The sequence below is a fragment of the Lepisma saccharinum genome, chromosome 16 (genome assembly GCF_977018435.1).
Source record: "Lepisma saccharinum chromosome 16, izLepSacc3.1, whole genome shotgun sequence".
NCBI lineage: Eukaryota > Metazoa > Arthropoda > Insecta > Zygentoma > Lepismatidae > Lepisma > Lepisma saccharinum.
Genome location: NC_139244.1, coordinates 48813391 through 48837620, shown reverse-complemented (window position 1 = coordinate 48837620; position 24230 = coordinate 48813391). Strand labels below are relative to the sequence as shown.

The 24230-nt window shown below is 38.9% G+C and overlaps 1 protein-coding gene across 3 annotated transcripts in view; it reads right to left on the bottom strand.

Moving 5' to 3' along the window:
* LOC146000475 (uncharacterized) overlaps positions 1-24230 on the bottom strand; it is a 137281-nt gene that overhangs the window by 72647 nt on the left and 40404 nt on the right. For all 3 annotated transcript variants that reach the window (XM_083138144.1, XM_083138143.1, XM_083138142.1), the window contains exons 2-3: positions 19256-19411; positions 12932-14199 (exon numbers count right to left, since the gene is read on the bottom strand). In XM_083138144.1, the coding sequence (XP_082994270.1) occupies positions 12932-14199; positions 19256-19411 (1424 nt within the window). The remainder of the gene's footprint in view (positions 1-12931; positions 14200-19255; positions 19412-24230) is intronic.

Genomic DNA, 24230 nt, shown 5'->3' with positions numbered 1-24230 from the left:
GTAATAGATAATCCTTGTACCGGCATCTAAGTGCACTCATGGTAATTAGCTCCCAGTGTCTAAGTGCTAAGGAAAAATGGACACCTTGGATCCACAGAATTGGGCTGAGGTTGCTTGTTTAGATTTTTATACAAAAAGTGTGGTATATGACATATTTCAATGAACTCTTGGGAGCAAAACACTTGAAAACTGAAATAGATTCCCAGAAATAGAATAATAACTACACTAATAATGATGATAGTGATGATGATGATAATAATAATAGTGAAGATGTATCGTTAAAATGCATTTATATAAAATAATTGTTTAATGCTAGGAAAACACTAAGTATTTTTAAGGCATTAAATAATATTTATTTACTAGTTATGATGACTTTCCTTCTCCTTTGTCCTTGAAATGCACTTTTATTGCAAATGTGAGTTCTTTCAACATATTATCCTGGCAAAGTTCTCTAATATTTTAAGTTTATTTCTATCGTCATCTTCAAAACTGACATTAAAGTGTCCTCCTTGCTTTTAAGAGTTCATACAAGTAGAAGACAAAGCAACTACAAACACTTCACTTCATTCTTTTCAAACCAGCTCATATTATTTTTAAGAAATTATCTTCTATTTAGCGAAAACTTTCATTTACAAAAAGACGCACGTGCCTGCCAAGCGATCGGGAGTTAGTCTGACCATCGACTGTCATTAATACAGGCACGTTGCGCACACACAGCAGTCATAGCTTGTCCAGTGTCAAAGAGAAATGGAGGTATCGAAGCAGCTTGTTCGCGTGTGTTTGGTGTATGACTTTAAAGTGGGCCTGTCAGCTGACGCATCAAGTTGCCGCATTTGCCAGGCATTTGGGGAGAATGCTATGAACGAACGCACTGCTAGACATTGGTTCCAGAAATTCCGTTCGGGAGATGTGAGCCTTTCGGATGAACCTCGCAGTGGACGACCACATGTGTTGGATGATGAGGCCCTGAAAGCAGCCATCGAGGAGGACAGTGGTCTAACGTGTAATGAACTTGCAGAAAGGTTCCATGTTTCCGCTGAAACAGTCAGACTGCACCTGCATGGGATAGGGAAGTCATACAAGCTAAGCAAGTGGGTATCCCACACATTGTCGGCAGCCAACAAGGAACAAGTGACAGCCTGTTTGCCCTTGCTCACTCGGCACCTGAACACACCCATATTTGATCGCTTGCTCACTGGTGACGAAAAGTGGGTCCTCTATGACACTCCCAAGCGTACCAGACATTGGTTGTCGCCACATGACCCTGTTCCTCACACCTCAAGACCACCTCTGCACCCACGAAAGGTTATGTTCTCTGTATGATGGAATTGTCAGCAAGTGGTGCATTACGAGCTCCTTCCACCTGGTCAGACCATCACTGCTGACTGCTACTCTCAGCAGTTACAAAGGGTGCACCGTGCATTGTGGCAGAAGGAGCAGGCATTGGTGAATCACAAGGGTGTGCTGTTCCTGCACGACAATGCCAAGCCACATGTGGCAAAGAGGACCCGGGAGACCCTTCAGCAACTTGGCTGGGAGACACTGTGCCATCCACCATATTCACCGGACCTTGCACCAACAGGTTACCACCTGTTTCATTCCCTCGACAACCACCTCTATGGGAGGTCCTTCGCAAATGAGGGAGACCTGCGGAACGAACTCACTGACTTCTTTGCATCCAAGCCCGCCAAGTTTTATCACCAGGGTATTGTGCAGCTGCAGGAACGTTGGCAAAAGGTGTTGGATGCTGATGGAGATTACTTCAAAACCTAAAGGTATGTACCGTCCACTGTATTGCTCTTTGTTTATCACTGCTCTAGAACGGCAAGAACGTTTTTGGTTACCTTGTAGAAACAAATTCTTAAAAAAATATTAGTGCCATTACACATGGGGGGAGGTGAAAGCTCGTATTTAGGAAGGTGCACAGAGTCCATTTAGACCCAAAATGACCATAAATTGGATTCTGTGAAGAAAAAATATGGGGGGTTTAGGGTGTGTGTGCATCCTTGTTACACTGAACTACCGATATTTACTAAATCTGCTGACATCAAAATCAGGAACTTCCATTCCACACATGGTTATGTTACCTAAAAGCTGCAAATTGTGGCAAAAGTTTTCTCCATGCTGGTTTCAGAATACTTTAAAATATCCTTTGCTTTAGAAATTGTTGAGGGAAAAAGCAGCAAAATCTTTGTTAACTCCTAACTTTTGTATTTTTAAGTCAAAAAATATAAACATATTTTAATTCAATTGTGGGTTCTTTTTTTTCCACTAATGGGAAGTTATGAGTCTGGCTAGGATAATTATACTGTCCGGTGAAAAAAGAAAATAATCGCGACATGTCTTAAAAATAAGCACAAAATGCAGTATAAAAATTTCATTTGACAAACAACCCCTTTGCAGCCCGAAAACAAGAATAAATATTAGATTAATGCCTGAATCACAGGAGACTATAATTTCCTGCTGGAATTTTCAGTTGGACTAATTGTGTGGTACTGGCTCATCCGCTAGTTTTCACCTCACACTATACTTGTTACCATAGCCGGTGTACTTGTTGCCACAGGCATTGTGCAGAGCGCACAAGCTAAAAATATGGAAGAGCGATTTGAAGAACATTGCAGGAAAAAAGCTACTGTTATTATTAAAAATTAAAAGGAAAGTAGAGGGCTAGAAAGTGGATTGAAACAAAATTTGGTAATCACAGTATACTCAACAAGATTTTAATGAACTCACGAATGCATATTCCTACATGAGATTCGCAGGATTCATTCATAAAAAATTTGCAGGATTCATTCATAAAAAATATTTTGTTCAACTAAATATATTTAATACACTTGTAATAATAAGGATATTCATTATTGGCTAATCACATATGTCATGCACAAATCTCATCACTTTGGATAAATTCCTAAATATTAATGAACATGACTGCACATCATCCCTTTTATCCAGCAGTGAACAAAAACAACGAACACTCAGAAACCACGAACAGAAAAACTTTCCCTTACCAAATTCACAGATTATCTTCACATGACCAAACTTGCAATCTGATTGGCTATTCCACAGAATGAACTCACAAATGCATATTCCTACATGAGATTCGCAGGATTCATTCATAAAAAATTTGCAGGATTCATTCATAAAAAATATTTTGTTCAACTAAATATATTTAATACACTCGTAATAATGATGTTCATTATTGGCTAATCACATATGTCATGCACAAATCTCATCACTTTGTATAAATTCCTAAATATTAATGAACATGACTGCACATCATCCCTTTCATCCAGCAGTGAACAAAAACAACGAACACTCAGAAACCATGAACAGAAAAACTTTCCCTTACCAAATTCACAGATTATCTTCACATGACCAAACTTGCAATCTGATTGGCTATTCCACAGAATCTAGCAGAAAAAGCCAGTTGTAATTAAAACAGTCTAGTTGTCAAAACCAGTCTAGAAGCCAGCCTGGCAAAAATTGTTTCCAGCCAGTCCAGCACCAACTATTCTGTTTCCAGCTTTAAAACGAAGTAGGTGTGGCCAATAAGTTACCGAAATTTGTATTAATGCGCGCGGTGGCCACTTTCTATTCGCCAGCACTTACCCCTCCCTCACAGCGCACGTGTTAGCTTCAATGTCAGTATTTTCCACAACGTTTCTAAACTAGAGTGACATTTAAAAATGTGCAAATATTAGTTTTTAAAATGAACAATGAAGAAAAAATAATAAAATAGAGGTAAACACTTACCAACGATGTCAGTTCTCGTCAATGGTAATATACCATGTGAGAAGAATTCACACAGCTGGCCGTTGTAGCGGAGCGATTATCACTGTGCGCTACGATGCCAGGAGTCCCGAGTTTGAATCTTGGCCTGGACATGGATGTTCCTTGTGAGTGTTATTTCATCAATTTCACCATATCATCACTCATCCTCATCCTCGCGATTAGCCAAGTGTGGCAGAAATGCAAAGTAAAATAAACCAAATGAATCATGCAATAATTTAACCAGCGTAGACAAACTCATATCCATGAAAAAAAAATCCACTTTCCTGCTAATGGCAGTAAGTCCAAAATCGGCTAAAATGTGCCATTCGCGTTTTTGTTCGGCTAAAATGTGCCATTCGCGTTTTTGTTCGGCTAAATTTCCTTGTGGACCGCATAAATGCTTGTTTTTAAGACACCTGTTCAGAAGTTAACGATTCAACACAATACTCTGGATCCACCACAATTTTTGTATCGCCACTTGTTCAAAGTTTCAAATGTTGATGTTTTGTAACACTTGCTGTTGAAGGCACACCAATATTCAATGATACTTACAACCTATAAACACTACACACAATCTCGAGAACCACCACACGGCAAGGGAGAGGAGGGCAGGTTTTGCAGGGTCGAGGGGAGGAAAGCTATAAATAGCCGTGTGCTTGAGGGTAACAGTGTTTCGGAAGATTCTTGACCACGAGAAGTAGTGTCTCCAACTATGTTATTTTTTCCCTTACGAAATTAGATACAAGAAATGTGAAGGTCTTATTACGTACACCCGTGTTGGAACATTAATAAAACTTTGTAGTTGCGAAATTGGCTATATAGCAATTACATACGATAACATCTTTGGAATATTACCGAATTGTAACGATGTTTCTATAAAGGTCGGTCGGGTAGCAACACTGAATGGCACAGTTTGCCCATCTGTAATGCCAAAAGCTTGTGTCCCCGCCCTCTACAAAATTCCTTCTTGGAAGCAGTTGCCAGTGTATGCATCTGGCATTTTTCTTTGACAAGCTGGGGGAATTCAGGTTCGTGAAATCTGAGCATGTTTTATGTGGGAAGTAAAGGAAAGGAAGCGTAGGTGGATCATTTAATAAATGCTAAAGTAACATTCCGTACGATTTTAAGCACAACTGGTTGTATTTGCACCAACCACTTTGGCTTTCTCAAAGGTTTCCCTACAATCTTTTGCAGTGTGTTGATTTTACCATTCTAGATAAAACGCATGAAGTTGAAAGTAGTGTGTGCGTGTTTGTGGTATATACATCAACACGTGTGTAATCTAGAGATTACCATGTCAGTCACTGTCAGTCTAAATCATGTTTTCTGATTCTGTCTAGTCCGGTGTTTCAAGATTATAGACTTTACTTAATATTACGAATTTGCAACACTGCATAACACAGAGTGACGGACAAGTAGCGGGAATTTCGTTAATTTGAATGAGTGAATGTCACCGTAGGTGCTTTACTAAAGAATGGTTATGAATTCATAGGATAAGAATAAGGCTAGTAAATGCTTTGAACAGCATACAATGCTGTATTACTCTAGTTTCAAGACGGCATTGAATGGACTATCTATCAGGATGCAAAAGGTCTGCGGAGGGACTACTGCCAGAATCCACCAATAGGGCTGCACTGGCTTTCTCTAGAACACGTGCTTTTGTTTACATCCACTTTGTAGTGGAAAAAAATGGACTTTAGGGCTTTTGTACTGGAAATCCAGTTCCGTGTGATTCAGCCTATGGAGAGAAATTTATCTGCCAATTTCCTGTGACATTTAGTTGTTTGAGTCCCACACCGTGGTTGTGCAGTCTCAGGTGTCATGCTTTGGGTCCCAGCTACAGGATGCACGCAGGTTCAAGTCTCCTGGAAGAAGCTAACAACTTTTCTCCTGAGATTTCGACCTGTGTATGGGACTGGTGGCCACCATCGTGAGGAAATTGGGGAGCAACGGATGAGTAGTGTAATCCGGTCATGTAAAACCTACAAGAACGACAGGGGGTTTGTCGTGCTGACCACACGTCACCCTGTAACTGGTTGGTGGGAGGCTGGCAGTCGGTAGGTAGGCCTTGGCACTCATGGGTTGTTGCACTACAGGTTATTATTATTATCTAGTTGTTTTGAAGTACTATTAATGTTTTATTCAGCTACCAAAAAAGTACAAATTTCTATTGTTACCAACTGGATCTGGACCACTGTGCAGTCGAACAACTGTGGAGGACTGCTCAAGGAAATGTCACTGGACTGATGGAGATGACTGCTCCATTGTAGAACAAAGTGACAGTTGAATAAAACCACTCAAGAGCATCTGGAACCAGGTGCAGAAGTATCTGCAGTGATGGAGCAGTGATGACCTATGCTCGTGGGATTTCTCGGAAGATGCCCGAGTGAAGAAAGGATTTACAAAAGAAGTTGGTCACCCAGTGGGAAAGAGAAAATGGCCGAGATACTTGGGACAAAAGGTGAAGCTCTCAGGTTTAGCAGACAATAGCTCACATCAGAAGAATTTGTGGGGGTAATAGGTACTGATCTTATGGGAGGCTTGATTTGATGAGGAGGTAATTGTGTGGACCTTGAGCCAAGGAAACAATAGGACTGATAATAGGGATGGGATATGGGGTGGAAGTGGATGTTGATTGCCATTCAATGTCAACAATACAGTCACACACGGACATACAAGGAGAAATGCTCTCACAATCAAGAAGCTATAATAGATAGTATGGGTCATAAGGATTAAGTGCTTGTGCTTTAGAGGTACAACATAAGAATAGGTTGGGATAATAGGGGGAATACCAATGACTCTATATTGGAAAGCATTGAGGTGAGGGACATGAAAAATCCAATCTTTATGGTATATTTATGGAAGTGTATATATAACACTACGTAACAAGAATTTGCTTACGTTAATACGAGGTGCATCCAGAAAGTAAGTTTCCCTATTTTTTTCCCGTGAAAGTAAACATAATGAGCCGTGTAAATTGTGCATGCGCAGCAGAGCTAAGACGTATCAATCATATGCCAGGCGGACAGATCCCGCCCGGCGCCAGTAGCGAGGCAGCAGTGGTCCGAAGTGGAAGCTCGTATTCCTTCTCCCGCGAGGTTCGGTTGGTGATAAAGTTCCTGAATGCACAAAGCATTGCGCCCATTGACATTCATCGTCAGCTCTGTGAGGTCTATTGGCCGAACATTATGAGTAAGCAGATGGTGCGTCGCTGGTGTCGGCAGTTTTTGGAAGGTCGTCAAAGTGTCCATGATGAAGAGCGGAATCTGGCTGGGAGTTGTTTGATCATGCACCTTACAGTCCTGATCTGGCTCCCAGCGATTTTCACGTTTTCTTGCACCTCAAGAAATTCCTGAAGACGTCTGTCACATGCTGGTTCCATTCACAGGCGGCAGAGTTCTACGACAGTGGGATCCAAAAGTTGATACCACGATACGACAAGTGTCTCAATTCTGGTGGTTGCTATGTTGACAGATAGCTGAACCTTTGCTGTACCTGTTGCCAATAAATGGTTTCCTGAAACTGTGTTGGTTTTCTTTAAAAAAAAATAGGGAAACTTACTTTCTTATTTTAACACTTTCTGAGTGATCTTATCCTGCTAATCACGAATCTGAATCAAGTTTTCCACAAATGTTGATTTTTCAAAAGTTATGTTGCATAACAGATTTTCCTTAAAAAGATTTTTACAATACCGGATACAGATAATTACCACAGCAACTACTAGATGGCAGTAATACATAAGGTCAACTTACAAAACATATTTGTAGCCACATATGTATGTCTGCAATTTGGAAATAATGTTATGTCTTTAAAATTAATGTTATGTAATTGTTTTCATGTAAATTTATGTTAGTTCCATGGAAGAGAAATTACTAATAATTGTAGTAACTTTTGACCAGGAAATATAAAGATAGCCATTTGCAAAGTTTTAACTTGCGATATTGTTATTGTTTGTACTTTTTTGCTGCTATGTTAGTGTGTGGAAGAAAATGTCTACAAGAAGATAGCAGATCTACTGACCACCATTATACAAGGAAAGCCTGGCCACAGATGAAGGAGCTACTTCCTGCACCTACAATATTATTCATGAAGTTATTGTAGAAAGGCAAAAAATCACATAAAACAGACTAAAAAAATAGTTTATAAAAGCACTTGACCCTAATTCTGCTATGGATCATTACATGAGACAAGTGTTTCCTCAGTTATTTTAATGCAAAAGTCACAGTTTACTGGACCACAAATCCATGTGATGTTTCATGCCATCCAAAATCAGGGGAGAGGAATGCTACGCTCTGGAATTTTTCTGATTCATGACAATGCCTGCCCACACACAGCTGATCGTACTGTTGAGACAATTCAAAGATTTCGATGTGAATTATTCAATCATCCCCCTTACAGCCCAGACCTTGCTCCAGCGATTTCTTTCTTTTTCTTCACCTGAAAAAGTGACTTGCATCAAAGCGTTTCAACGACAGTGACGTGCTCAAGACATCAGTTCTGGACTGGCTGCACTCTCAGGCAGCAGATTTTTACGCAGAGGGTATACGGAAGCTTGTGCCACGCTATCGGAAATGTCTGGAGGTTAATGGTGACTACGTCAAAAAATAACCAAGGTATGTACTTGTTTATCAAGCACAATACATTTCTTCTATCATTTTCTTGTTTATTAAAAAATATCGGCCCTTTTTTTTACATGAGCCCCGTAATTGGACTATCTCACTTTGTTCCCCAGTAAATTACTTGTTATTAAGACTCACACATTTCATTCATTAAAGTTGTGTTACACCTATGTGGTCGCAGAATAAAATGGTCACTCATTGGAAATGAATAAATTATGTGTAGTTCTTTTGAATCTGCTGTACAAAATCATATTTATATGTAAATTAGTCTGAGAATGAAAATAAAGGGGGAGGGGAACAGAGAATGTTTGTGTCCAGAAGCTGGCATTCTTCTAATAGATTGATTTTCTGTGGGTCCAGACACACAATAACGTCCCTGATTAGTACCTATCAATACACTAAAACAGTAAGATGGAATGAGATTTTTCTTTCTCTAACTGAACTTTCATCAAGGCTGTTGCCCCCTTAATCAGAGGGTCTGTGCACACCTATGATGATAAACATGTCATGCAGTCCTCAAATTTCCTCATTCTCCTTACAAGTAGGGAAGATGAAATGTAATTCTTCATGTATATCAAGACCAAACTTAATGATTATGATACTGCAAAGAACAAAGGTGACAACAAATTCACTTCACCATGATAGCAACGTTTGCATACAGAGCACAGTCTATCGTCAATAGATGCATCCATTAATGGAATACAATGTGGATTTGTTATCAATCAATCAAGGTTATGGATCGTGAAGGGTCATGAGTAACACACTTCTTTTTTGGCAATTTATGAGGTTTCAAAAAGATTATATGGCTTAGAAGCTTATCTTTCTAAAGTGATCATATTACACCGAACTGCTGTAACTTTTTATGTAAGTTGGTACTATAGTGTTAGGATGAGGCACAACCATTGTTCTAGCTTTGTTGTTACTACATACACAGATCATCATCTCAATCAATATTCTGTTCAGACCTTAACTCCTAGTTGTCAACAATAACATCAGCTATATTTTTAGTACAATTTCGAGAAGTACTTCTCATTAAACAGGCCCAGAACATTTATTTACACCAGCTCAGATGGAAACGCAGTTACAAGTAACAATGAAGACTCCACTGATATTGTCAACTGATAGTTTACTTTCTAACCCCTCCCCCAGTTCCCTTATCGTTCTTTTATCACTTCGGTAAATATCCACAAAGACCTTTACTGCACATTGCAAAATTTTGCAAGAGACTCCACAGCTGTCTTCTATCCATGTTTGGTTTCACTTCGTACAAAAACTCTTTTACATATTGGTGATTTTTCCCCCATACTCAACGTTCATGCACAGCACAATTTTCTAGTTTAATGTTTTAAAAATATGGACATGGCCAAAGTTAATACCCAGTGCAAGATTCACGTCCATATCACTTTTTGTACAAAAGTTACATACGTTCAGTGTCTCGGTTGCATGATTTTTTTGGACACCCTGTAGTGGCAAGTGTGTGCCTTTTGGCTACTACACCATGTAAAATTATTTAGCTAATTACAAAAAATATGACATTACGAAACTCTAAACTAACACAGCAAGTGAAATTGGTAAAAAGCCAAAATTTCCTTCTTTTTTTTAAGCTGGCTTTTTATCAATAAAAAAAGTCCATTAAAAAAGCTGGCTCTTTTGCAACTCAGCTGAATTATCATCTGTAGTTTTCAAGAAAGATGTGTTGATTGTTGTCACGTAGTGGTGGTTTCACTTGAAACCAGCCATCTGGGAGCACATCATTTGGGTGGTTTCATTTGAAACCAGCTGTCCTCTAAAGGTTAAATGTCCCTGGTACATAGCAACAAAATTTGAAGATTTGAAGGGCATAAAAAATATTCATTCACTTCACAAATACAAATGTATGAAATAAAAGATTGATCGGCTGAATTGGTTGCTGCTCATTAAAAATAATCTATGAACCTACATCTTACATCTCCCTTGCCCTTGTGAAGGGCAGGAGCTCTCTACTAGTGTTGTGCGATATACTGTACAGACGATACATCATGATATTGAAAAAAATATTGTCCTGGAGATATCTACTAGATGATATATCATGATATTTTGGTGATATATATCGTGTTGATCACAATATTTAGTGACATATATTGTCACAATATTTGGTGATAAATATCATGTTGGTGATACATTATCACAATATTTAGCAATGTATATCATGTTGGAGATATATCACAATACTTTGTGATATATATCATGTCAGCAATATATCTTCATGGTATTTGGCAATATATATCGTGGAGATGAAATATTGCTGATACATTACAATATGGACAAAATATCGTATCTTATCATCTGTGACAATATTTTCTTGATATATCGCAATATCAAATTTCCGATATCATCCATCCCTACTCTTTCTCTCTCTACACACAAAAGGCCAGTAAGCAGCAAAGCAGAAATGGTGGGGAAGCTTACATTGATAGGTTTAACAATACTGCTGAGAAAGGTGCTTCCTTTTTAAGGGGACCATCACCTCTTCCAGAGGCAAGGCATCCAGTCCGGTCATTGTCAGATGTGGCGATGACTTAACAAAATAATAAAAATATTGCATTTTAAATATTTTAGAGAAGAAGTAAAAAATGTCAGAATATTCTCACATTTGTGCAAAATAAGCCAAGCGATATCATGAAACGGGTAGAAATACGCAAGGGATTCGCTAAATTTAGGGCATCAGAACGAGAGCCCAGTACTATTCCCTGTGGCCAACACTCCCACTGTGTTTCCTATTGAAGGTAATGGTGTTCGCTGGTCCAGGTCATCGCAGAAAATGTGTGAAACTCCCTACCTGCTTTGAAGACACCCGACGACAGCTTGAAGGTCTGGCCATAAAAGGCTTTTTTTTCCCCAGCTCCCATGTTTACGGCAGGGTTTCTCTGATGCCATCAGGATTAAAATTTTTCTGAGTGCTATTTCCATAATTGTAAAGCATGCAATGCAATGATCTAATACAAGCAATTAGTGATATCAAGAGTGAAAAAAATTAAATAAACTGAAAAATCCGACATTCTTTCAATTATGTTAGACGAACCATCCAATGTTAACAGTAGGTCTCAATTGTCAAGTGTCTTGAGATCTGTGCAGAAGGAGGAGGTTTATTGGTTTTACTGATGTGAGTACCGATTGTACTGTATATCTGACGGGTTATTTATTCATGTAAAAATTGTCAATAAGTAGAAACTGAAGGATAAATTTATTATTGCTCAAACTTATGGCGGGTCAGCAGTTATGTTGGGGCATTTAGAGGATTTGCAAAAGAAGGTACAGGGCGAGTACCTGAAGGCGTTAGTTACGCATTGCTAAGCAGAAGTATAGATTTAGTGCTGTCCCAGGGAATGAATGAAATACCATGTATTCTTATCCACTTTGCCACACAAGGACATTAAAAGAAAACCATCCCATCCTTTTCACAACCCAGGTGGTGTTATAAATCATGCTTAGTTAACACAGTTGAACAGTACAGGGAGCCAATAATTGTCATTTTTTTCTAATATTTGATGACAACTGAAATGAACTGGTCAGGTGTGCACAGCGTATGGATTTGTGCACTTCTTGCAATGCTTTCAGACAATATTTTTACTGAAGACATTTTCTCCTTTGATCAAAAGTTTCTCTCAGGTTATTCACCAGGTGAGTTGTGGAGAAGATTCCAAGCTTTCGAGAGCTAACACCACTCTGATCTTCAGGGTAGAAGTGAGAGTGATGTTAGCTATCGAAAGCTTGGAATATTTTTGGCATTTACTGAGGAGAAATATTGTGCCCCTTCTCTTCCAGGTTGGAAAGACTGTCCCTGACGTTTGACAAGTCTTGCAATGACTAAGTAAAAATGTCACGCTTTGCTACTGATTACAAGGCCACAGTATGCTGTTACTCACGAATCAGATGAGAAGTTTCCCACTGCACGAACAGGACCAATGAAGTCCTTCCGTGGGTTGACCAGGTCTGAATTACACTCTACGAGAATGAAATGGTTGCAAGTGTTTGTTGGTTTTGTCAATGCATTGAACAAATTAAAGAATTCATAACCAAAACCACCAAACTTGGTGACTCCAAGGGTGCATGCAGAAGGGGAGGGGGACAGGGATACACTTTCCCCCCTGAGATATCTGGAAAATATGGGATGTTTGAATGAACAACAGGGAGAAATTGCAGTGGGTGGGTGGATGTCTATCCAAATTGTCCTAGTGAAGATGTTTTGGGAGAATTTTCTTAACTGAGGGATAGCATCACACCATGTTTCCTACTTTGAGCACTGCTGGACCCCCTGAGAAAAAAATACATGTGGGTAGCCTTTCTGACTATGCTTCCAGATATGTGCCAAACAAGAAATTTTAGTTGCATTTTGCTACCGGGAACTGTTATCTTCAATCCTGGCATTTTAGCACTCTCACAAGATGTTACTATGTAGGGGTATTATTTAAATCTTCTAAAATTACAAATGTGTTTATCCACTAAGTTTCCATTTTGCACATGTCAAATCAAATATAAAATATCTTACATATAACACTTACCTCGCTTGTTTCAAAATAACTCTCTGCCCAACAAATCCCGCAGCTGTCGGTCCAGGATTATTAGCAACACTTGAAACAATTCCTTGTGCTTGTGTCTGCACTTGCGGCTGTCCAATCAAATTGGGAACACTTGCAACTGGTGCAGTCATTCTCGGCAGTTGAACTGGCACACTGGAAGCACAGAGTGGGGGTGGTGAAGTTTGTGGTGGAAATGGGGCCTGCAAATCCTTTCTCACTTCTATGTGTGGTTTTTTTACTACTACTGGTTCTAGTGTAAGGGCATTTATCTGCCTTTGAAAACTTGACGGTGAAAGTTGAAGGAGTGGATTATGGTCCATGTTTATCGACTGAAGATCAGGCGCTAGTGGTTGTAGTGTTATTTGGTTTTCAACGGATGGTGGTGGGTTGTGATAAATTTGTTTCTGGCTTTCACTTAACTGACCTTGGTTTCTCCAGTAGTCACGTTGCTCTCTCTTACTTAATTTTCCTTCCAACATGTTTTGTAGAATAATGTCCTCCCCCACTTTCTGGATGACAGAGCTTCGGTTTGGCACTGTTGCAGCTACTACAGGGGACGAAGAAGTAACTTGGGATTGTGCACAAAGAGGTGGAACTGAGGTTCCTATGAATGACTGCAAATTACCGGAAACTGCATTAGCTTTCATCAATGCACCTATTCTCAATGCTGGAGGAGGTCCACGTTTTAGTGGGGAACTCCCCATGCTTCTCGGAACTGCTCGACTGTTCGAAATGTCACTCTGAGGAACAGCATGTGGTGTTTTTCTTGGTGAGTCCTGGTGTTCCGTACTGCACAGGTATCCAACGTATGGAAGTTCGTCAGCACCTTCTTCCTCATGCGAGGGACTCTTTTTAATGTAACCATCCGGTAAAGTAACTTTTGCTCCATCACGTTGTTTTGAGTTGGAATATGTTGCACTGTTTAGCCTAGCTTGAGTTTCCTTTTCAGAAAGTTTCTGCTGAGTGTTCAACTCTGGTGCACCACTTGCAGGATCACTACAGTCATTAAGAGGCTTCACTCTTTTTGCAGGTACATTCAGTTCATCACTAGAATCACTATCACTGCTACTTTCACTTTCATAAACGTTTCTGGCTGTCACTGGTATGTTCAGTTTATCAATGCGGACAAAACATGGTTTTAACCTGATTCCATAGTCATTATACAGTTCTTCTTCGTACTCCTTGTCAGTTTTTCTGTCATCGATGCACAATCTACTAGAAGTAGTTACATTACTGGACTGATGCTCTTCCTGCAAACAAGCATGAGAAACATATTAATAACATATACAGCTAGTGAATGAGGAAAGAGAAAACACTCGCCAGACACAGGAAAAATTCAAATTTTTCTGTTTGAGAGTTGCATCATCAGGTGTAAAAGTAAGAGAGATAATGGAAATTATAGTGCGACCTGCAGGGTTGCCAGGTCCACAGTTAAGCTGTAGACGGTACAAAAAACAAGTTTCACTCCCATTGCCTCCCACCCACATTGCACCCCCTCCCATGCAGCACCACAAATCAATTTTTGACAAGTCTGGCGGGAGAGAGGTTTCTTTTTTTGTCTACAATTTTGATCTATAGCTGGCAACCCTGGAGGTCGCACTATTGTTTCCATCATCTCTCTTACTTCACTTCTACACCTAAGATGCAGCTCGCAGGCAGGAAAATTTAAATTTTTTCTGTGTCTGGTGAGTGTTTCCGCTTTCATCTTTTACTTGTTATTTAGCCCTTGTGATCCTCCCTTTTTCCACTAATATACCGGGTGCATCAAAAAAATGTATACCCACTTTGAACTGTCATAGAAAATTTATTTGCCTACCTACAAGGTTCAAGTTCTGGGGAAAAAGTAATATATGTTTCCTCAACATGTGGCAGCAGAATCGTCGATCTAGCTGCGCAACCCAGTTAGTGGCAAGAGAGTAACATTAACATGGCAAATGAAGCACAATTCAAACTTAATGGGACTGTCAACAGTCATAATTGTGTGTACTGGGCTGAATATAATCCCCACATTACTGTTGAAAAGGCTGTGAATTTGCCTGGTGTAAATGTGTGGTGTGGATTGTCTCCTAGGGGACTCAATGGTCCTTTCCGTTTTGAAGGTACTGTAACTGGAAAAAGTACCTAACAATGATTGCTGATTCCATTTTCCCTGCATTCGTGCAATGTATGGTAATGACAGGTTTTATTACCAACAAGATGGTGCCCCGCTGCACTATCATAGGGTTGTGCGAGCATACCTGGATCAAAATGTACCAGGCCAGTGAATAGAATGCAGGGGACCAATCGAGTTTCCTGCATGCTCTCCGGACCTTACGCCGTTCGATTTTTTTTATGGGGCACAGTAAAAGATGAAGTGTACCGTCGTAAACCACGTAACCTGGACACACTTTGGGATGAGATTCAAGCGGTGTGCAGAAATCCAATTGGACACTTTGGTGCGAAGTACGGAATCAGTCATGGCTCGTACTCAGAAATGTATTGAAGCTGAAGGCCAACATTTTGAACATTTACTTTAATCACCATTTCAAACATTCAGTTTGACCAGAAAGTACACTTATTTTTTAAATTTGACTGTAGCCATTCGCTTCCCAGAAATTTAAGCTTGTAGGTTGGAAAATAAATTTTCTATGACAGTTCAAAGTGTGTATACATTATTTTGATGCACCCGGTATATAGCTGATGTATTTATCTGCAAAATCCTACCATTAACCTGAATAATTTAGGAAGCCTTCAAACTGAAGTAACAAATGACAAGTGACATGCAACACAGGGTTTCACATTGAAGCGACACAGGCTCGACCAATCTATAAAAATAGTATTAACTGCTAATGCCCTTTCAACAGACCAAAGCAATATAACTAGACTATTGAGAAAACAGCCCAGTGTGATTGACCTGCAAGCAACAACCAACATGTGCAGCTTGCCGTGCCACTGCAGTACAAAAGGCTGAATTAATTTCTCAATGTTTGTTTCCAAAGTAGCAAGTGCCGCTTGTCACTTGTTGCCTGTCATTTCTGTCTGAAAGACCTTTAAAAGAACAAATCAAATTAAAGTGAGCCGAGGCAAGTCAGAAAGTATTAAAATTAGTTTGAAAAAAATATCAACATGGAGGAACTTGTTTTGTTGGCTAAAGAGCCTTTATATTCCACACTCAAAGATGTGCCTTAGTTATTGATTCAGAAATTGTACCGCACCCTCCTGCATGGCAAGTGTTCAATTCAAAACTACAATCCTCTACCCCTAAATCTTCAATGTAGAAGCTCAATTCCTTTTATTTTTAATTTTACTCTTCAGTCATCTCTTTCATTGTATTAGTAAAAAATAATGACCACTGAAATTAATGGCTAATCCATGGCATGACTCCTCGTACACAAACTGTATTACTTTCACTTTATTTTTCATTTAACTTTTCTCATTTTTTAATTGTATATACTGTATTTGCTGGCTTATAAGACACGTTTTTGATGAAAAAGCTTTATCACTCAATATTATAATTAATTTACAGTATTTCAAATCTTACATAATCTAACTACGAAAGAAAAAAATTTAATTTTCTTCGTCAAAACCCATACATTCATCTCCAGAGCTAAGTCACTTGAAACCTATTGTAAGTCAGAATCGGAGCCTTCATACAACTGTTTGTCCCTTGTACTATCCATTGCCTTACTAATGGCACACTTCTTAAATGATTTAACCAGTCTTAGTTTTCACAGTATCCCATGAAGCTTTGACCCATTCACAAACTTGTGAAATGTTAGGCATCTTCCTTCTTCTTGAGTATCAGTGTATAAGACGCACCCTGTTTTTCAGACCTATTTTTAGAGGAAAAAAGTGTCTCATATATGTTGGCAAATACGGTAATTAATTGTAAAGAAAAACAATGTCCATTGTAATTAGTGGTTAAGTGGAAGAGAAAGCATTAATGCCTTTACTTCACAATGTGAAAAAAGTTGTAAATAAATAAATCCTTCAACAGTATCTTAAACTCACTGAAAGTGTTAAGTTGCAAGGGAACATGTTTGGCTGTAGGTGTTTGCAAGACAATAAATTGAAGACCCATGCAGAGATAAATACCATATTGTTAAATACTTTCAGTAGGTCAAAACTCTAACAATACTGGCCTCTTCTACTGGAATACACACTGCAGGGCAGGCCTGCTGTAAAACTAGTGCAACATACATTCTAACTCAACCTACAATCATAAATGAACTAGAGACAACAGCATCCGAAAAACACGTATCAAGGTCAGTGGGTCATACAAGGGAACTGCCTCACATTGATTTTACTCACATTTGTACATTTACATATAAACTGGGTGGACACCATTCCACAGAAATGCTCCAAGCACTGTCCATTACAATCTAATAAGTCTGTATTCTTCAGAAGTTCTGATGAACCTTGCCAAGCAGGATAGCATCATCATTAATAACCTCATGGATACATCAGAGAAGATGGAGTTTGAAACATATATTTTATATTAGTTTTCATGCACCCTAGAGGTACATTAAGGAAGGGGGGATGAGGTTAGAGAAGTACCTACTCCACTGGATCTGGCATTCTATTAGTTGCTTTGATTGGCTGATTTAGTTTATTTTACATCACTTTTCTGCCACTTTAGGCTAATCATGATGACGGTGATGAATGGTGATAAGACGAGATGGTTGAAGGGACAATTGCAAACATATATGGATGACACAACACAAGCCCTACTGAGGATTCTGAGTCCACGTGTCAAAATGTTGTTAGTCTGCCAGAATGCTGTTCAGGGTGTACTCGTGGATGAGAGGTTGACATTTGAGGTCACTCCTTACACCTCTCAGTCACTTGCAAACAGCAAAAATTTAATAGACAGATTATAATTAGGATAATATACACTCTTGTTCATCTTATTCCACTATTACATCACATTACCTACACAAATGGCTGAGACTGTGAATGCCATATGGCAATGTAAAGTAGTGTAGATATACATTTTTACCTTTGTACCCACACAAATTCACAAATTGCATATGATTAGAAGGACAAACCTTATAAACAACATGAACCACACACACACATATATATGCATATCAAAAAAGAGTATTATAATAAACTAAATGTACTACAGGAAGGGGGGGATACAGGTGGTGGACACTGAAACTGAAACACCAGTTATTATAGAACATTCCGCTGGAGGGCTCACATGCACCACCTGTTATTCATGCCCAGCATAGTGGCCATTCGAGCACATAGGCGTGTGCCTGCCAGTCACATTGTCACAGTATTAGTTGGACTGCATGTCGAATATTCGGTAGAATGGGGGCCATATCAGAGTTCCAAATAGGGAAAATTGATGGTGCAGTCTCGCTAGTGCATCAGTAATGGAGACTGCAAATATTTGTAGAGTATCAAGAGTCATGGCAGTATACCAGAATGAAGGGCGAACCACATCCAGGAGGAGTAACTATCAGGGGAAGCAGAAACTGTCTGACAGGGACGTCATGATTGAAGAGGATTGTGTCCAAAAAGCGTAAACCCACCACTGCAAAAGTCGCTACAGAATTGAATACACACTTGACTGAACATGTTTCTACCAAAACCATCTGTCGAAAACTTCAAAGGGCCAATATCATGGATGTTAGATCACCTGAAATGTGTCGTGTTCTTGGATGAGTCCACCTTCACTTTTTTTCAGACATCTAGAAGAGTTTACGTGTGAAGAAGTCTATCCGAAGATTACCAACCAAACTGCTTAGTGGGCAGAGTAGTATGAGGGTGGATCCGTGATGGTGTGGGGTGCAATATCATGGCAGTCTTCGGGACCACTGATCGTTCTAGAGCAACATGTAACTGCCAAGGACTATAGGGCCATTCTGGAGGACCATCTGCACCCTGGTGCAAATATTGTTCCCGGATGGTGGTGAAATATTCCAGGATGATAACGCACCGATACACACTGCTAAACACTGCTAAGCAGTTCAATGAGCATGAACGTGAGGATGAACATCTGCCATTGCCCATCCAATCGCCGGGCTTTTAACATTATTGAGTCTTATGAGGTATTTTGGAGGATCGCGTGCAGCGACGTTTCCCTCCACCAACAACATATCGTGAAACCATCGGTGTGCTTCAGGAGGAATGCCTGTAAATCCCTCTTACCACTCTGCAGAACCTCTATCGGTCCTTCCCCAGACATGTTGCTCCAACACCGTACTAATAAAGGTTAGTGCCCGTTATCCAGGTGTTTCAGTTTCAATGTCCACCACCTACATGTAAATATGACAAACACACACACCAAAATATTAAAGCGAATATTCTCTCTCTTACCTCTGAATCTTCAACTGACTTCTTCTTCACAAAACGTAAGTGTTCCCTCAAAATTTGATCAACGCTTAGACATTCATTTTTGAAGTTCTGAAAGCTTTCCAACTTGGCAACACACAAGTAACACACAAACTTTGGCAGAGCATCATTCTCCATCACCTGTAAAGCAAACACAGTCATGTAGAAAAGAATGATTGATTTGAAATGAAAATGTTGGATGTGTCAGCATTTGGGGTATTTGCACCCATCACATTACATGGGGCACAGACCCTTACCATAATTAAAATCAACATATATCTGACTAAAATCACCATGGCGGGTTAAAAGCAGAGGCTGTAAAGGGGCACTAGGCACATATAAGGACAAAACACAGCCCTACAGAGGATTTCACTGCAGGTTCAGATGGTCTGGAACATTACAGTTACTGAGTGCACTCCATGGAATTGAGGTTGAGTATTTGGTGCCTTATATACCTCAGCATGGAAGAAGGATAATACGAGGGTTGGGGAGTAAGTCATGGCAACCCAGTAATAATTCGACAATCGAAGGATGTATTAAAAATTTGTTATATACAACTGAAAGAGTATCCATTATGGATATTTTGTTGGTAGGAATAATGAATGAAAACCCAAGCAACCTGTGACATACACATGTATTAATGTACAAGTTACAAAAACCTGTACTGACCCTGTGACATACACATGTCCACATGTTACAAAAACTTGTCTGATTATGACAAACCTCAAAATAACCTCCCACACTGTCCACAGCATGCTGCCATCGATGTGGAAGAGTTCCTGTAGCGACATCTACGACGTGCCGTTAGGGAGAAGCATCCAGATCTACTGCATAATGCAATCATACTCCACGATAATGCAAGGCCACATAAAGCAGATGTGTACGGGGCCTACTGCGCAGCGTGCTGTGGACAATGCGGGAGATTATTTCGAAGGTTTGTCATAATCATACAAGTTTTTGTAACAAGTGCACATGTGTATGTCACAGGGTCAGTACAGGTTTTTGTGACTTGTACATTAATACATGCAGGGCCGGATTAACCTATGGGCAACTGGGGCAATTGCCCCGGGCCCTCCACCTGTGAAGGGCCTCCACCAAAAATATCTTTTAACCAGCTGGCTATGCTTGTGAAAAATTACATAAGTTGTATTTTAAAAATCAAAAAATCTTCAATATTGTCGTATGTCTACACTCTTCTGGATCCAATTGTAGCACAGCTCTCAGTCGATCTGTTTGTAGATATCTGAAGCTCAGTATACTTTATACCATGGATTGATTTGGCTGTGGTGCGGAAAAAAGGCACACTTATTCAAACAATCAATTCTCAGATACGATTAAGATAATAAATAATCCTACGAAGTACATAACTTTCTTTCGTTAACTGTGAGTTCTAAGCAGCAGTACATTTCCCAATGTCAAAATTCTCGTTAGAATGTATATGGTCTTAATGGTAACAAACTGCAGCAGAGAAAGATCTTTCTCAAAAATGAAATGAGTGAAAAATGGGCTTCGTACTGCCATGGGACACGATCACTTATCCAATCTTTGTTTATTAAGCATTGAACATGAACTTCCATGATATAATAGTAGATGAATTTTCGGCGAAAAAGACAAGAAAACTGTGTCTACTATAAGTGTTTAGCCTTTGGGAATGTTCTTGAAGAAAGTGAAGTTACTACAATTTCCACAATGAACCTGTCGGTAGAACCATGCATATATAGTGGCATATTTACTCTTAATTGTAAATAATATCATTTATAATAGATTATGTACGTAAGTAGAGTCTACTGCTCAGTTCACTGTTTCCATCGAACCCCCTTAGTATTTACTATATATATTGTAGTTACGATGTTCACTCTTCATAATATACTGTAGACATTTAGATGCAGAATTTTACTGCCGCTATAGCGCTACAATTTTTGTCCTGTAAATTTATTTTACTGTGCTATTCTCCCTGCAAACCTACCTGCGATATGTTCGATTGTGAACGACTACTCATTCTAAAATCAGGTCTACCATTTCAACTGCTGAAAATTGGTGGTTAACATATCCAATATATATATAGCCCCAATCCCACCACTCACTGACATAAATGTTCTCCATTAAGGAAGCCCCGGAGGCGAAAAACGCCCGATTACGACCCCCCATGAAATCGTCCCAAAAGGCCGAGAAAATTCAAAAATTTCTCAATCGGCCCTTCCTTAAGGGTGAAAATGCCCTTTTCTCACGTCCTTAGCAACCGTTGCCACGGGCATTTCTTTTGCACACATTGTTTCCTTCAATTCTTAATTGCCCAGCTACATTATATTTCTCACAGATAAGTAACACACAGATGAATCAACTCCTGGCTTTGAAAAGGTGCCTGAAACAAGGGTGACATCTACATAATAAGGAGTTTCAGCCCAGATACAATTACGTATATATTGTTATACACAATGCGTAAATATCTGCATCGTGCTTGTTTCAACTAAATGTTTAGGGGGTATAATGACATGCAATTTCTTAGAGCTTGCCGTGCTTGTTGTTCATCATGGAAACGGACGTTGCTAGGGAACTTAAAGAAAGTTTATTTTCACCCCGAATGCTACTGTAAGGGAATTATGCTAGAGTTTTCGATTGATTGATTGATTGATTGATTGATTTGGTGTTTTAGGTCCACTTTGTCCACAGTATTAGAGTTTTCGAATTTTAAAATGTGAGCATCAGAATTCATTGCAGAGGAGAGATAGAAATTTGCGAAGAATGAAGGAAAACATTTCTTTATTTCAATTATGTTTAAAAATGTAAAACTGACTACAGAAGTAAAATGTCACTTTTCCAATTTAGTGTCGCTATTGAATTCGTTTACATAAAACATCTAACTAACTATCCTGAAACTGTTATTACTTACCCAGCTTATTATTAAGAAAGAAACCAATAATATTTTGATTATTTGTACATATTACAGCGCATACACACATAAATTTACGTTCAAAACTTTCCAAATAAGCGAACCACGTCGGCGAGCGCACGAGACGTGGCCACAGGCCACGTCGAAAGTGCGCGAGTTTAGATAATAAAGCTCCTAAAAAATAATAAAAAAATGGGGGGCCTCCACAAAACATTTTGCCCAGGGACCTCCACAAACCATGATACGGCCCTGAATACATGTGTATGTCACAGGGTTGCTTGGGTTTTCTTTCATGATTCCTAGCAACAAAATAACCATAATGGATACTCTTTCAGTTGTATATAACAAATTTTTAATACATCCTTCGATTGTCGAATTATTACTGGGTTGCCATGACTTACTCCCCAAACCTTGTACATATGCACATTATAGAATTTGCAATGCTATTACATAATAAAGAAACAATGTTATCTTTCACTAAGATCTAAAATGACAATATTATGAATCAGTCTAGGCCTCACTTCAAATTTGAGCCAAGTTAAGGCCATCATTTAAGAATTTAGAAACGGACTTCGGTGAACTAGAACAACCTTAAAATTCCATCTGAACCAAAATTGTTTTACTTATTCAAATGTACTACCAATGGCTGCCTGATTATGAGCTTGCTGTGTAGCATTTTGTTTAAGCCAGTTGAGAAATAAAAAAAATATTATTATCACAAACTACCCCATCCCCTTTCAAATTCCTAAGAAATTCTTGGGTATACTAATACTATTAGCTTTGAGTAAAATACTAGTTTGGGTGCTTTGTATGGAAACGGCCTACCGATGTAGGGCTGTAATCAAGGTTTGATTCCTGGTGGAGGCACAACACATCTTGGATCAAATCCCACATTAAACTCTAGGCCCAGTTCTGATTAGACTATCTGTGCATGAAGTGGACTTAAAAAAAACTTTTTGCTTTATGTGATAAACAAAACTGAACAGACACAGAATGTAGAAAACCTATTTTATGAGTGGAAATTAAGTGTAAGAAAATATACAAAAGAAAATATACAAAATAATGGAAATTATTTTCCATTGGCCATTTTCTATTTGTAACCATTATATGGCCAAATAAACAACATAGTTAATAGGACATTCGAAGCAACCAGATGAAATATTACTGTCTGTAGATTCACAAACATTCATCATTACAGTAGGCACGTGCCCGAGACAAACTGAAGGTAAGAATAATAACTAAAAAAACAAGAATTTGCAATATATTCTGCATTGGATACGTCTCTTCTTAGAATAATAGCACATGAGATTTAAGCTGATCAATCAACTATCGAAACCCTTCAGTTACGGAGGGGACCTCAATACACTATATGTAGGGTCGTGAAGTTTTAGTTTTAACGATAACACCGAAAAGTTAATGAAAGCAAAATAAAGTGTTTAAAATGTATTTGGATAGGTAAAGGAGGCAAGTTTTCGGTGTTTCAAAATCGTGAAATTCTGCCATTATTCAGAATAACACCAAATTTTATACTTTAATGTGAAAAATGCCGCGAAATATGTACAATAAATTGGGGGTAACTTTTATTTTGAAGGGCTATTCTGTTATTTGTAGTCTAGCCGGTGATAGTTTGATTCAATTCATATTTATTGCAGTTTGGAGCAGACATAACTGACAAGGTGGGATCCTCCCAGAAGGAAAATTTTGTAGGAGACTGAAAATTTTCAGGGAGAAGCACCTGTTGCGTTTCAGGGGGTGGGTGGTATTTTGTGGTCGGAGAGGTTTTTTTTTTTTTTTTTTGGCATTTTAGGGAAATGTGATGTGTATGATTATGTTCAAAGATTTGGGTATTATCATTCAATAAACATTTCATTTTAGTGGCTGATGAGATGAAATAGTTTTCTAAATGGAAGCAATTTGGTAATTTCTCACAAAGGTAAGACATAATTTTTTTGTCATTAAAACTGAAAATTTGTCTCAATTTTGCAGAACTAATACAATGTGAAAATCTTAAGCATAGAAGGGACAGTATAAATACATGTAAAAATAACACCACTTTAAAATTAATAACAC